The sequence below is a fragment of the Balaenoptera physalus genome (genome assembly GCF_965194825.1).
Source record: "Balaenoptera physalus genome assembly, chromosome: 5".
Taxonomy (NCBI): Eukaryota; Metazoa; Chordata; class Mammalia; order Artiodactyla; family Balaenopteridae; genus Balaenoptera; species Balaenoptera physalus.
This window is the reverse complement of record NC_138884.1, coordinates 60,074,604-60,089,174: the sequence shown is the minus strand read 5'-3', so window position 1 is coordinate 60,089,174 and position 14,571 is coordinate 60,074,604. Positions and strand designations below refer to the sequence as shown.

At 37.8% G+C, this 14,571-nt stretch overlaps 1 protein-coding gene across 17 annotated transcripts in view; it reads right to left on the bottom strand.

The window, feature by feature from the left end:
- Positions 1-14,571, bottom strand: part of LOC309661842 (uncharacterized protein) — a 90,545-nt gene that overhangs the window by 23,227 nt on the left and 52,747 nt on the right. For 4 of the 17 annotated variants that reach the window (XR_014264295.1, XR_014264296.1, XR_014264297.1 and 1 more), the window contains one exon: positions 6,344-9,956. Coding sequence is in view for 7 of the 17 variants with exons in the window: in XM_082463982.1 (XP_082320108.1) it covers positions 9,766-9,956 (191 nt within the window). In the remaining 10 variants the exon portion in view is untranslated. The other 13 variants (XR_014264289.1, XM_082463978.1, XR_014264290.1 and 10 more) reach the window with 11 other exon arrangements.

Genomic DNA, 14,571 nt, shown 5'->3' with positions numbered 1-14,571 from the left:
AGAGTTTGAGAAGGATAGGTGTTAGCTCTTCTCTAAATGTTTGATAGAATTCTCCAGTGAAGCCATCTGGTCCTTGGCTTTTGTTTGTTGGAAGATTTTTAATCACAGTTTCAATTTCAGTGCTTGTGATTGTTCTGTTCATATTTTCTCTTTCTTCCTGGTTCAGTCTCAGAAGGTTGTGCATTTCTAAGATTTGTCCATTTCTTCCAGGTTATCCATTTTATTGGCATGCACTTGCTTGTAGTAGTCTCTCATGATCCTTTGTATTTCTGCAGTTGTTACGTCTCCTTTTTCATTTCTAATTCTGTTTATTTGAGTCTTCTCCCTTTTTTTCCTGATGAGTCTGGCTAATGGTTTATCAATTTTGTTTATCTTCTCAAGGAACCAGCTTTTAGTTTTATTGATCTTTGCTATTGTTTCCTTCATTTCTTTTTCATTTATTTCTGATGTGATCCTTATGATTTCTTTCTTTCTGGTACCTTTGGATTTTTTGTCCTTCTTTAATTGCTTTAGGTGTAAGGTTAGGTTGTTTATTTGAGATGTTTCTTGTTTCTTGAGGTAGGATTGTATTGCTATAAACTTCCCTCTTAGAACCACTTTTGCTGCATCCCATAGGTTTTGGGTCGTTGTGTTTTCATTGTCATTTATTTCTAGGTATATTTTGATTTCCTCAGTGATATCTTGGTTATTTAGTAGTGTATTGTTTAGCCTCCATTTGTTTGTATTTTTTACGTTTTTGTTCCTGTAATTGATATGTAGTCTCATAGTGTTGTGGTTGGAAAAGATACTTGATGCAGTTTCAATTTTTTTAAATTTACTGAGGGTTGATTTGTGACCCAACGTATGATCTATCCTGGAGAATGTTCCATGTGCACTTGAGAAGAAAGTGTATTCTGTTGTTTTTGGATGGAATGTCCTATAAATATCAGTTAAGTCCATCTGCTCTAAAGTGTCAGTTAAAGCTTTTGTTTCCTTATTTATTTTCACTTTGCATGATCTGTCCATTGGTGTAAGGGGGGAGTTAAAGTCCCGTACTGTTATTGTGTTACTGTCAATTTCCCCTTTTAAAGCTGTTAGCATTTGCCTTATGTTTTGAGGTGCTCCTATGTTGGGTGCATAAATATTTACAATTGTTATATCTTCTTCTTGGATTGATCCCTTGATCATTATGTAGTGTCCTTCTTTGTCTCTGTTATAGTCTTTATTTTAAAGTCTATTTTGTCTGATATGAGTATTGCTACTCCAGCTTTCTTTTGATTTCCATTTGCATGAAACATTTGTTTCCATCCACTGACTTTCAGTCTGTATGTGTCCATAAGTCTGAAGTGGGTCTCTTGGGGACAGCATATATATGGGTCTTGTGTTTGTACCCATTCAGCCAGTCTGTGTCTTTTGGTTGGAGCAGTTAATCCATTTACATTTAAGGTAATTATCGGTATGTATGTTCCTGTTACCATTTTCTTAATTGTTTTGGGTTTGCTTTTGTAGGTCTTTTCCTTCTCTTGTGTTTCCTGCCTAGAGAAGTTCCCTTAGCATTTGTTGTAAACCTGGTTTGGTGGTGATGAATTCTCTTAACTTTGCTTGTCTGTAAAGTTTTCAATTTCTCCGTCAAATCTGAATGAGATCCTTGCTGGGTAGAGTACCCTTGGTTGTATGTCTTTCCCCTTCATCACTTTAAATATGTCCTGCCATTCCCTCTGACTTGCAGTGTTTCTGCTGAAAGATCAGCTGTTAACCTTATGGGGATTCCCTTGTATGTTATTTGTTGCTTTTCCCTTGCTGCTTTTAATAGTTTTTCTTTGTATTCAATTTTTGATAGTTTGATTAATATGTGTCTTGTTGTGTTTCTCCTTGGGTTTATCCTGTATGGGACTCTGCGCTTCCTGGACTTGATTGACTATTTCCTTTCCCATGTTAGGGAAGTTTTCAACTATAATCTCTTCAAATATTTTCTCAGACTTTTCTTTTTCTCTTCTTCTTCTGGGACCCCTATAATTCAAATGTTGTTGCATTTAATGTTGTCTCAGACGTCTCTGAAACTGTCCTCAGTTCTTTTTATTCTTTTTTCTTTATTCTGCTCTGTGGTACTTATTTCCACTATTCTATCTTCCATGTCACTTATCCATTCTTCTGCCTCAGTTTTTCTGCTACTGATTCCTTCTAGAGTATTTATAATTTCATTTATTGTGTTGTTCATCATTGTTTGCTCTTTAGTTCTTCTAGGTCCTTGTTAAACGTTTTTTGTATTTTCTACATTCTATCTCTGAGTTTTTGGATCCTCTTTACTGTCATTACTGTGAATTCTTTTTCAGATAGACTGCCTATTTCCTCTTCATTTGTTTGGTCTAGTCGGTTTTTACCTTGCTCCTTCACCTGTTGCATAGTTCTCTGTCTTCTCATTTTGTTGAACTTACTGTGTTTGGGGTCTCCTTTTCACAGGCTGCAGGTTTGTAGATCCTCTTATGTCTGGTGTCTGCCCCCAGTGAGTGAGGTTGGTTCAGTGGCTTGTGTAGGCTTCCTGTTGGGAACACTAGTGCCTGTGTTCTAGTTGGTGGGGCTGGATGTTGTCCCTCAGGTGGGCAGAGCCATGTCTGGTGGTGTGTTTTAAGGTGTCTGTGAACTTAGTATGACTTTAGGCAGCCTGTCTGCTAATGGGTGGTGTTGTGTTCCTGTCTTGTTTGGCGTTAGGTGTCCAGCACTGGAGCTTGCTGGCCGTTGGGTAAGCTGGGGTTTAGTGTTGAGATGGAGATCTCTGGGAGAGCTCTCACCGATTAATATTACTTGGGACTGGGAGGTCTCTGGTCATCCAATGTCCTGGACTCAGCTTTCCCACCTCGGAGGCTCAGGCCCAACACCTGGCCAGATCATTAAGACCCTGGCAGCCGCATGTCACAGAAGAAAAGCAAGAAAACAAACAACAAAAAAATGAACACACAGAACCCAAAAACAAATGGTAAAAACAAAACTAAACAGACAAAATCATACAAAGAAACATACACACACACAGTCACAAAAAGAGGGAAAAATAATTTTTTTTAAATGAAGGAAGAGAGCAACCAAACCAATAAACAAAACCACAAATGAAAACAAACACTAAAAACTAAACTAAGAGAAACATAAAACCAAAAACAAATCAAACACAGAAAGCAAACCCTATGTCCACAGTTGCCCCCAAAGTCCACCGCCTCAATTTTGGGAACAGTCGTTGTCTATTCAGGTATTCCACAGATGCAGGGTTTACCAAGCCGGTTTTGGGGATTTAATCCACTGCTCCTGAGGCTACTCAGAGAGATTTCCCTTTCTCTTCTTTGTTCGCACAGCTCCTGGGGTTCAGCTTTGGTTTTGGTCCCACCTCTGCATGTAGGTTGCCCTCAGGCATCTGTTCCCCCCCCCAGACAGGAGTTGGTCAAAGCAGTGGCTGATTAGGGCTCTCTTGCTCACTCAGGCTGGAGATAGGGAGGGGTACGGTAGTCATAACTGCATGCGGGGAGTGCCTGAAGTGGCAGAGGCTGGCGTGTAGTTGCAACAGCCTGAGATGCATCTTGTGTTCTCCCAGGGAAGTTGGCCCTGGATCATGGGATCCTGGCAATGGCATGCTGCACAGGTTCCCAGGAGGGTGTGGGTAGTGACCTGTGTTTGCACACAGGACCCTTGGTGGCAGTGGCAGCAGTGGTAGCGGTCCGTGTCCGCCTCTGGGGTTCAAGATGATAGCTGCAGCTCAACCCCGTTTCTGGAGCTCACTTAGGCAGTGCTCTGCTGTCTGTGGGTACACGGAGCAGGAAGCCTCTCTCTTCACTCACCCTGAAACAATGGTCTCTTGCCTCTCTGGCAGGTCCAGACTTTTTCCTGGACTCCCTCCCAGCTAGCTGTGTCACACTAGCCCCCTTCAGGCTGTGTTCACGCAGCCAACCCCAGTCCTCTCCCTGGGGTCTGACCTCTGAAGCCCAAGCCTCATCTCCCAGCCCCCACCTGCCTGACAGGTGAGCAGACAAGATTCTCGGGCTGGTGAGTTCTGGTTGCACCAATCCTCTGTGTGGGAATCTCTCCACTTTGGCCTCTGCACCCCTGTTGCTGCGCTCTCCTCCGTGGCTCTGAAGCTCCCCACCCCCTGTCCCCACCAGTGAGGGGACTTCCTACTGTGTGGAAACTTTTCCTCCTTCACATCTCCCTCCCAGAGGCACAGGACCCATTCCTATCCCTTTGACTCTTTTTTTTCTTTTTTCTCTTGCCCTACCCAGGTACATGGGGATTTTCTTGCCTTTTTGGAAGTCTGAGGTCTTCTGCCAGCGTTCAGTAGGTGTTCTGTAGGAGTCGTTCCACATGTAGATGTATTTTTGATATATTTGTGGGGAGGAAGGTGATCTCCACGTCTTACTCCTCCTCCATCTTGAAGGTCTTCCAAAAGGATAGTTTTTATTATCAAGAAGTATTCACACAGGGAGCTTGTAATCCCATAACTCTTTACCCTTGGATAACTCCCAGCCCCTGGGATGCAAAGAGCACAGGCTTTGGAATCAGGTAAACCTGATGCTTGTTCTGTCATTTAAAGTGGTGTGAATGTGGGCATTTTTCTAAAACTAGGGCCACCCTGTTTTCTCCTGAAATAATTAGAGTACTTTCCCCCTCCAAAGGTTGTTGTGAAGATCATAGGAAACAATTTACATAGAGTAGCTAGACTGATGCAGAGTAAGCACATAGTAGAAGTTTCATTCCCCATCTTTTTTGAGCTTCTTCTTACATCTGCTGCGAGAGATGAAAAATCACACACCCTGACCTCAACCTAGGTATGTCTAGCCTCAAAGCCAGTCTTGGTGAGAAGCCAGGCAGAAGATAGGCACTGTTTTGGATCATTAGTTATGGGTTTCAGAGAAGGACAAAAGAAGAATGAAACCAAACCAACCCCTTCACTTGCCAGCCCTCTTAATGTCTGTTTCCCACTAACACATAACCAAAATTAGCCACAGACCGCCAATGGGTGGGTGAGCCATTGTGCAATGTTTTCAACTGGGTAAAGTTGGAAAATAAGGAAAGAAGGAAGGGCCAACAGGCAGGGCATTTGGGGATCGAAACTATAAGTGATGATTATAATGGATCTAGAGCAGAGGACAGCATATACATTAATTTAGAGGGAGGTGGGAGTTTTTTTTCACATCAAAACACAGATTTAGACCACCTAAGTGAATAAGCTTTCTTCATATTTGGAAGGTGTTATGGCATAGTGGCTGAGAAATGTGGTTTAGAAATAGTGATTGTTGAGCTCTAACCCTGACTCCATCACTTGTGAGCAGTATAGCCTTGGCAAGGTAATTAAAATTTCTGAGCAGCAGTTTCCTCAGTGGTTCCTAAATCATCACATTAATGCAATGATTAAATATTATAATCCATACAAAGCAGGTGAAATAGTCTTTGCACATAGTGAGTGTTCAAAATGTTAAATATTGTAATTGTGATTTCAGCTTTTAGCTAAGTCAACACAGCTCAAAATAAGGAAAGTAGAGGTAATTATCTATCTATTGTAGGTGGTGCAGATGACAAGGAAGATGAGTTAGACATCTACCTTGCAGCCTGAATGATATAATTTCTTAGATTTACTCAGTATAGCATTAACCTAAATTTACTCTCCTGAAAATGACTTTCCTAATAGATGCCATCTTCTTTTCCCATTAAAAAATTGTTTTTCTAAACTTCTGATATATAGAACTTCTCTGTTTCTTGAGAAACTACTTTTATTAAACATTCTTATCAAGTGATTTGCTTCTCAAATATCTTCAAGCTTGGCCATGGCTCATAAATCTTTTATGGAGTCATTACCACTCCTCCGTGTGGTTTGGATCTTACTGCCTTTCCTTCAATCCATATAATACTTCTTGGAGGCAACAGGGCTATTTTCACCTTCTAGCTTTGTAATAGCATTAACTTTACCTGGAAAGTGCCCTCCTGTTCTCTACTTAGCATTTGTCAAGTGCCGATTTTGTGCCTATAGCTGTACTACGTACCCTGAGTCTACAGGTGCAAAATATGGGTCTGGCTTCCCAACAGTTTAGAATCTAATAAAAGAAACAAATCTCATATGCATGAAACAGCTAGAGAATAGAGGCAAGGAAATTATGAAAAAAGGGAGGATAATATGGTAAACACAGGATATGGGCCCACCAGAGGAATGAGAATAGCTGTACGTTGCTTTCTGGGAAATAGCAATCACTACAGCTGGGAAAGGGAGGGGAAGCAGTGAAGAAATATTTCTGTTGGCCAGAAGGCTGGCTGGCAGCACCACAGCTGGGGACTCCATATTTCTTGATCCGCTGCAGCCTCTTCTTGACACACAATGCACTTTCCTCTATAGAAACATTATAAATAGTACTTAGTTATCGACCTTGTTTACAAAGGGTGATTTAATCCAAAGAGAAGCTAAACCATATAGTACTAGAGTACATTAATAATTAATATTTTGTAGGATATTGCAATGTAAATAGAATTTTTGCTTACCTTGCCTTACTTAAGGCTGACAACAAACTACCCTATGAGGAAGTTATTATTTCCATCTTCAAATGAGTAAAATGAAATTGATAGAAATGTGTGTGTGTGTGTGTGTGTGTGTGTGTGTGTGTGTGTGTGTGTTGAGGGTGTGTCAGGACAAAGGTAATTCTGTGAAGTAATCCATCATCCAGAACATTATTTCTAGAGGAAAAACGTTTCAAATACTAACCAACAAACTTGGATTAAAAATTTTAGAATATAACCCACTTATAAATTTTAAACTGATGACAGAAAATGCAAATCTGGGCCTGCCGCCTAATATTTTACTACCTTGTTTTTCTGCCAAGCAAAAAGATGTAGATTTCCTTTTCCATATAGTTTTTCAAGTACTGATTTACTAGATCCCCGGAAATCTATTAATAGGGGCCTATTTTTCTCTCTCACATTAGAATAAATAATTAATTACCATGCTAGAAGTGAACAGATCCCCTCTATCAATAATAACATGCTTCTTTGGCAAGTTGTGTAATGCAGTAGTTTCCAAGGAACTTCCTATCAAATCATTACAAAATGGGGTTTAGATTTTACTTATCCTGTTTGGCTTTAGAATACATTCCACACTTTATTCCATTTTATTTTCTAGTTTTTCTTATCTAAGTTCAAGTTTTTAGTCATAGACAATCAAGCCATATTTGTTTCAGTGAATTTGTAAATCTTCTAAGCTCTTGGCTGTCTGTCCCTAGAATATCCCATTACCTCTCTACTGTGTTCCCTGACCTCTTGTGCCTCAGCCAGGATACTTTCTTTGTTAAGAAATGTCACTCAGGATTCGAGATAAATGTTTAAAAGTGTTTTGAATAAGACTGACTATTCTCTTTTCTATGGTTCCAAAAATCTGTCAACATGTGATTAACAAAATGAGTCTGTATTTTCCTTCTTTTGGGAAATGAATAATCTAAGAGATGCAATCTGGCCAATGAATATCTTTATGAGGCTTTGATCTTTGTTAATTCCTCCACCAGCTGACCAACATTTTAGAATGATTTCAACTGTTATATGCTGGAATATAACAACTATTTTTCCATTATTTCATAAAAATTTGTAAATATTAATACTAAAACACACACACACTTAAAAGATGATATGGATTGCAAGGTGAACAGTGACTTCTATTCCCACATCTTCTTCAGATAAAGCATCTTACCTGAATGGATTGCTTTGTAATTTTTCTTGTAGTTAGTATTTGTTATTGCAATGTAAGTTCCCTCATAGTTAGCACTTGCTATTAAGAAACAAAAGTTAAAGTAATTTGTCCAAATATATAAAGTCATTGTCAAGGCTAGGATTAGACCCCAGGTTTTCTGGTTCTTATCTCCTAGTCCTCAGCTTGATTCACAGGATTCTTCTCCTTCTGGTCTCTATTTCTATAAGGCTGGTACTAATATCTCATCTAAACAGAAAGCTGTCATGGACAATACAATTGGTCTCTAATGATCTTCTGCAGCCTCCCATGGCCATCATCTTTGCAACTCATTGCAAAGCTCTTCCCAGTCCTTTCATTAAAAGTTGAAATTCATTTGCCAGCTAACTAATTTGTGTTATTCTACCTTTTGTTTGCAATGTGGATTTATCACTAAGTGTGCAATTGAAAAGTTTCTCTCTTCATGGTGAATTTTTTAAGTGTTGAGTTATGGTGTTGAGAATAATTACAGTCCCACTTATCTCCAGGATTTTGAATTATTCTCAGGTCATGTTTATGAGACATTTTGTCGGTTGAAAGATGTTTTCCTTTCCCTCCCTCCTAGACATGTTATGTTCCACAACAACTCCAAGTAAAAACCTGGCCATAGAGCCCAGCCTCCAAGGGAAGTCGGGGGACTTGGGAGGACAAGCAGGTGTCCTCAGATGCAAGGTCTGTTTGCCCAGACCCCCCGCCCCCCAAAACAAGCAGGCCTTCAGCCACCAAAGAAGCTAGGAAAGCAGCAGATCTACCTTGAACCTGGAGGTTGAAGCCACATTTCAATAATATTGTGAGACAGGCAGAATGTGAAAGCCTGGAAGAGAGAAACTGGAAAGAATTCAAGAAGAGCCAGACTTTCTGGGGTAAGTGGCAGCACAGACAGAACTCGATCCAGAAGCACTCAAGAATCTAAAGAACACTAACTTGCTATACTAATATTAGCTAAAGTAAATAGTGACCTCCATTTAAAAATTAACTTGTCCTCTAACTCTAAATGATTGGAAATTCGGAATTCTTTGGGAGTTAAAGCCATCACAAAGGGGCAAATAAGGGGTCAACAGAAAGAATAGACAGAAAGTCTCATGGGAAGTTCTAAATAAATTTTTATTCAAAAAAAATCTGAAGCATTAAAACAAAATTGTGTCTTTGGAATAGGAATTAGACTTCTAGGAATGTATCCTAAAAGATAATCTTAAATAATTACATAAAAAACTTTAAACACAAAGGTATCAATATAATACTTTTATGATTAAAAATGAGCCACATAAATTCTTAAAACCATGGAAATTGTTAAATAAATGATGATATACCATGGAAAATAAAAAAGTCATAATGTTCAAAAAATTTAAAATATCTTAAATTGTGCATTATGATGTATCAAGTGAAAATATGAAAACTTTGGCATAATATTTTTATGTACACAAAACTGTAAAAATATAGATAATGGCTATCTTTTGGCAATGCAATTATAGGTGACATTTATTTCTCAATTATTTTCCAAATTTTCTAAGGAACATGGAAAGCAGTCTAACATAACACATAAAAACTCAAGGTCTGCATTTGGCTGTCTGGCTTCTCATTTTTACCAGCTTTATGATCTCATATAGTCTACCAGCCTTATCATCTTGGGCCTCAGTTTCCTCATCTGTGAAAATGGGTTAATAATAATACCTAACTCATAGACCTGTTTTAAAGCTTAAATGAAATAATGTAAAGTGCATAGAACAGTCCAGGCACATAGTTAACCATCTAATAAATTTTAACTATTTATTACCTTGAAAAAAAAGAGTATGTCCATATGCACACACACATGTCTAAGTTTTAAAACAAAGAAAATAATCAAGATGCCCATTCAATAAGACAGTTGAGTATTGTTAAAAACCCAATTTAAGCACACTTCGTTACCCTGCTTACTTAGTTTACTTTGAGAAGGACATAGGGAGGAACCAAGCAAAGAGTAGGCTGGTCAGGGCCACAGGTGCAGGTCCTGGCGAAGCAAAGCATGCCTCTTCCCTACTTCATTCATCCCTGTTCCTCAAGGATCATATTCATCCAGTTCTCTCCTGATTGCTCACTGCTTTGGGATGATTTGAGATTATTAATAATGTCCTATGAATATGACATGATAGACTTGGAAATATAGATTTTTCTACAAACCATTGAATGTGGGAAGTATAATGCTCACATACTTCTTCTCCATTCATCAAGGACCACAAACTCCATCTTCTGTACAGGCCAGCTGTGAAAAGGGAGGAAACGTTAGAACAACGCATTGGATTGACTTTGTATATTTTTCCAGTTCCCTATAAGTTATAATAGTTCTCTCAGTGTCTGTCTTTCCTCCAAAAGGGAACAAAGGGTGGATTGAAAGAGCCAATCCCTCAGAGAACTAAGCAGTTTAATCCCAATTCTTCATTAATGATCTCTATCCATGGGGTTGTGTGGTTTAGTAGAAAATTATAGACTGAATTTTAGCTCTGGACTTACTAGAGCTGAAATTGGGAAAATTATTTAATTTCTGAATGTTGAATTTTCCATTTATAAATGAGAATCTATAGCAGTTATTTCAGAGAGTTATTGAAAGGATTAACAAAATATTCCTTGGGGTAAGATATGTGGTATATAGTAGGCATGCATTAAATGGTAGCTACTACTGTACAGGAACTTAAGAACAAAAGGAAAGGTGGAGTTTCCATAATGACAACAAGTGCAAATAATTGCCAATATTTAACATGTGCCGAGCACTATTTTGAGCACTTTACCTATAATAACACAGTTAATCCTCAAGACAGCCTTTAGAGTTGGATAATATTATTTTACCCAAAATTAATTTACACAATATTAACTTTTCTCTGTTTTAGATAGTGAGGTTACTAAGTATAAAATGTAGTTTGAAGTATGAAATATGCTTTGGAGCTCCATGCCTACTCTATTAGTATTTGTCTTAAAAAGTGTGTCTCTCGCTCTAGACTGTGAACTCTTCAAGGACAAAAACCAGATCTTTGTATTCCCAGTTTTTGCCTGGTTTATAGAAAACATAAAATATATATATTCTAAAGTGAATCTATCTGCCTCCGTGGATGAAAATCAGTACCGTGTTCAGTGCAGAAATTAATTTTATTTAAGATTTCAGCGGCTACAAAACAATGAATTAAGTGTATCTTCGTCATCCACAATACATATTTTCATACTTGAAGATCACAGTTTTAGAGTAATTACCAAGATCATTCATCAGTTTGTATTGAGTAACATCTCAATAGAGATAGTTACATGGGGTGCTGTAGATTGCTGTTTTTGGATCTCTGCTGCCATTTCAGTGTTTTCATCCCCTTCTGCTGAGTCCACCGAATCAACCACAACATAGTCCATTCCTTCTTTTTTTTTTTAGTCCATTCTTTTCATCTGGTGTTGCTCTTCACTCAAGTCCTCTGTCCACGTAATTAACAGAATTAAATGTCTAAAAATTTGGACCAGATATTAGACCATAGAAATAACCGGGGACCAGGCCACGATCTTCAGAGTCTTGTTAAGTGGCCATTAACATGGCTGAAGTGAGATACACTAGGATTTGCTCATCAGAGAACTGCAAGCAATGCAATAGATTGCATACTAGCAAACAGTCCTTATATATAATTCTTTTCTGCATTAAGACATCAAAGAAAATGAACCCCAAAGAATGTTTAAAGTCTTTATAATAAATCTGTCTGAAATCTAAAAATCTCCTTTAGAACAGTATTTCATGAAATCAATGAATTGCCTTCAGACATTTCAGGGAAGAGTCAGGGGTTAAATGACTTCTGCACAATACATTTATTTTCTTGATTATACGAATGCTTTTAAAATAGGACTTTTACATAATTTTAAAATATTCATATGTAAGTGGTTTGTGGTCTAGAATATTTCACCTTCTGAGTCATCATTTTATTGGCTTATGGAAATGCTATGGTTGTTCAGGAATGTGTTTTTATATTCCAACAGGGACATGGAGTAATTTGAAAAGCCCATAATTTCCTTTAAATTTTACTCTCCAGTAATACAAGATGACACTTATTTAAAGATGCAACTACCTATGCTAATGGCTACCAATAAACATCTCCTTGGAAATAATCATGCAACCTTTTTTAGAGAGCAATTTTGATTGCTATTTGCAGGAACTGTTAATGTTTTTATCTCTTTTTAACTGTTTTAAGGGCCTTACATAACTTTTAAATAAATGTTAGTCAAATATTGATTTCAACACTATAATAGAAAGATTGAGGATGCTGGGAGTGATATTATATAACATATCTGTTACACAGTTTATGTTAGAATGCTCCAAAATTAATGTATCACCCTCCTGAGAACTTCAAAAGAAGAAGCTAAGTAGGTAGGAAGGAATATTACACATTATAGAGCATCAGTTTCACTTTCTAAAGTGAATGCTCAGAGATCATGGAATTAGACAGTCCTACACATTTGAGCAAAGGATTATGATTTATAGGACATGACTGGAGGCAAGTCAAGTTGACTGTTAAGTTTATAAGTATATTAATAAAGACAATATCATATTGAATATAAACACCAGTTTCCTGGCAATCTAAAAATACAGATCCAACTACTAGTAAATAAAGAGAAGAAAAAAGTAAAATACCGAGGCTAAGCCAAAGGTAGGTTAATGACCTACTCTGGAAGGGAGATGTGTACATCTATTCTGTGAAGAAAAATATGGTGTAGCGTCTTAGCCAGACAGAAGCTTAAAGAGAGGTCATATATTCTGCAAAGGCTACTTTTGGAAGAATATTCATCACCTGTTCTTGATCATGTAGTTATTCTTTCCTGTTAAGTAAATGAACAAAAGAACTTGCATGAAATCTCTGCAAGAACTATTGTATCGTTTTACTGATTACCATTTATAGGTGGATGTAGAGCTAATAAGACATTCTCAGTATTGACAGGTAAATAATCATGAAGAAGTATATAATCCTTTTTTTTTAACTGAGTAGCTTAAAAATTGTTATTGTAAAATATTTTGGAAATTAAGAACAGTGTAAAAATAATCTAGTAAATAATTGTCCCCCTTTGGGAACTAAAAAATTACTACGGTATTTGAAGCCCCTGTGGACTCTCCCTGATTGCACCTCCAGAGGTAGCCCCTATTTTGAATTTGATGATGAAAGGTGTACAATCACATGGAAGTTCTTTCTGTTGGACAAACATGGTAACCTATAGAGCTACTCCAATATTCAATGCTTTGAACCTGGCTATTGGCAGTAGAAATTTGCAGAATAGAGAAAATGTTCAGAGAGAATTAGGATAATGAGCTTTGGCTTGTTCAAAGTGAAAATCTAGTAATGTTCTGATAAAACAGAGAATAACAAATGAAAATAGCTGCTCAAATAGCCAGACGTTTCTTTGAGATCAAGTCAATCTCAGTCCCATTCTCCTGATCTTGTTTACAACCTCTTTCCCCCATTTTTCCAGCTGCCCCTCAAAAGGAACAAAACATCTTAGGTGGAGAGCCGAGGGGCACATACCTTCAATTCTGTCTCTACTTTCTCCCTTCCCATTGCTTTCCCACAATATCAATCACTTTGTTCTTTGTAATAAAATACAAAAACTTCTTCATATTGTGGCTTTAAACTAAGCTTAAATGTGCTGTCTCAGGAATAGTCACTCTTTATAAATAGTCAGTCCCATACATGTTTTTATAAGATAAGAAATACTGTCAAATAATAATTACATGTTTTTATCTGCTGTCAGTAAAGTGATAACAGTTTCTGAGGAATATAAATGCATAGAATCTACACTAGTGTAGCCCAAGTTTTTTGGGACATGAAAGAGATCAAATAGTAACAACCCTAACTAATGCTTTGAGGGGGTGTTTAATGGTAACCCACAGAAAGAATGTGACACTGTGAAATGAAGATGTACTTCCAGCTTGTACTCCAAATAGGAATTGACACTTACTGCTGGCATTCCTTACATTGCCACACAATGCTGAGAATTCTCCCTGTGGCAGAGGCCTCCTTCCCCAAAGAGAACATAGAGAGCTTGTGTTAGAGAAAGAGATGCAAAATCACAACTGTTTTCCCAGATAATAGGCATTGTGCAATATTTTGCAGATCATACTGAAGGACAGCAAAACCTTCAAAGGATATGGAATAAAGACAACTCAATAATTGAAGTTTGATTTTTAAAAAATAAATGTGTAACTTTAGTATAAGAATTATCATGGTTTAATAATATGGGGTCCAAAACAGGCAATAGACATTTCTGCAAAGACATTGTGGGACAGAAGCAACTCAGAACGTTCAGAAAAGGATCAAATAATGGCCATTATAAATGGTGCTAGAATATATACACAGATCTGGGAAACAAAGGGTAGCAGTAGTACCGATCTCTCTAACCACCATGCTCAGCTACCCACTTGCAGGTTTTGTGCTTCCAGAACTCATGATGCTAAACTCTGACAACTCAAAGATTCTGGTTCCAAGGAGAAAAACGTTGGTACCAAGGCACAAAAATTGTGTTCCACTGAATCTAAAACTACAATTGCTGCCTGGTCACTTTGGGCTTGTGGACCAGCAGATAAATAAAGGGGTTACCTTCCTGATTGAAATAATTGACCCTGATTATCATGAGGAGTTAGGACACTTATGGGGACTTGTGGTGTCTCTATGCCATGGGAAAATGGGAAATGGGCAATTTCAAAAACTGGCCAGATAAGGCAAAGACAACCAAAAGCTCAAACCCCTCAGGGATGAAGGTCTAGTTTCCTCCACCAGGTAAGCAAATGAAATCAGCTCAATTTCAGACCAAGGATAATGAAAATCTAGAATGAATGTGAAGGAAGGAGATGACTAATATCAATAATT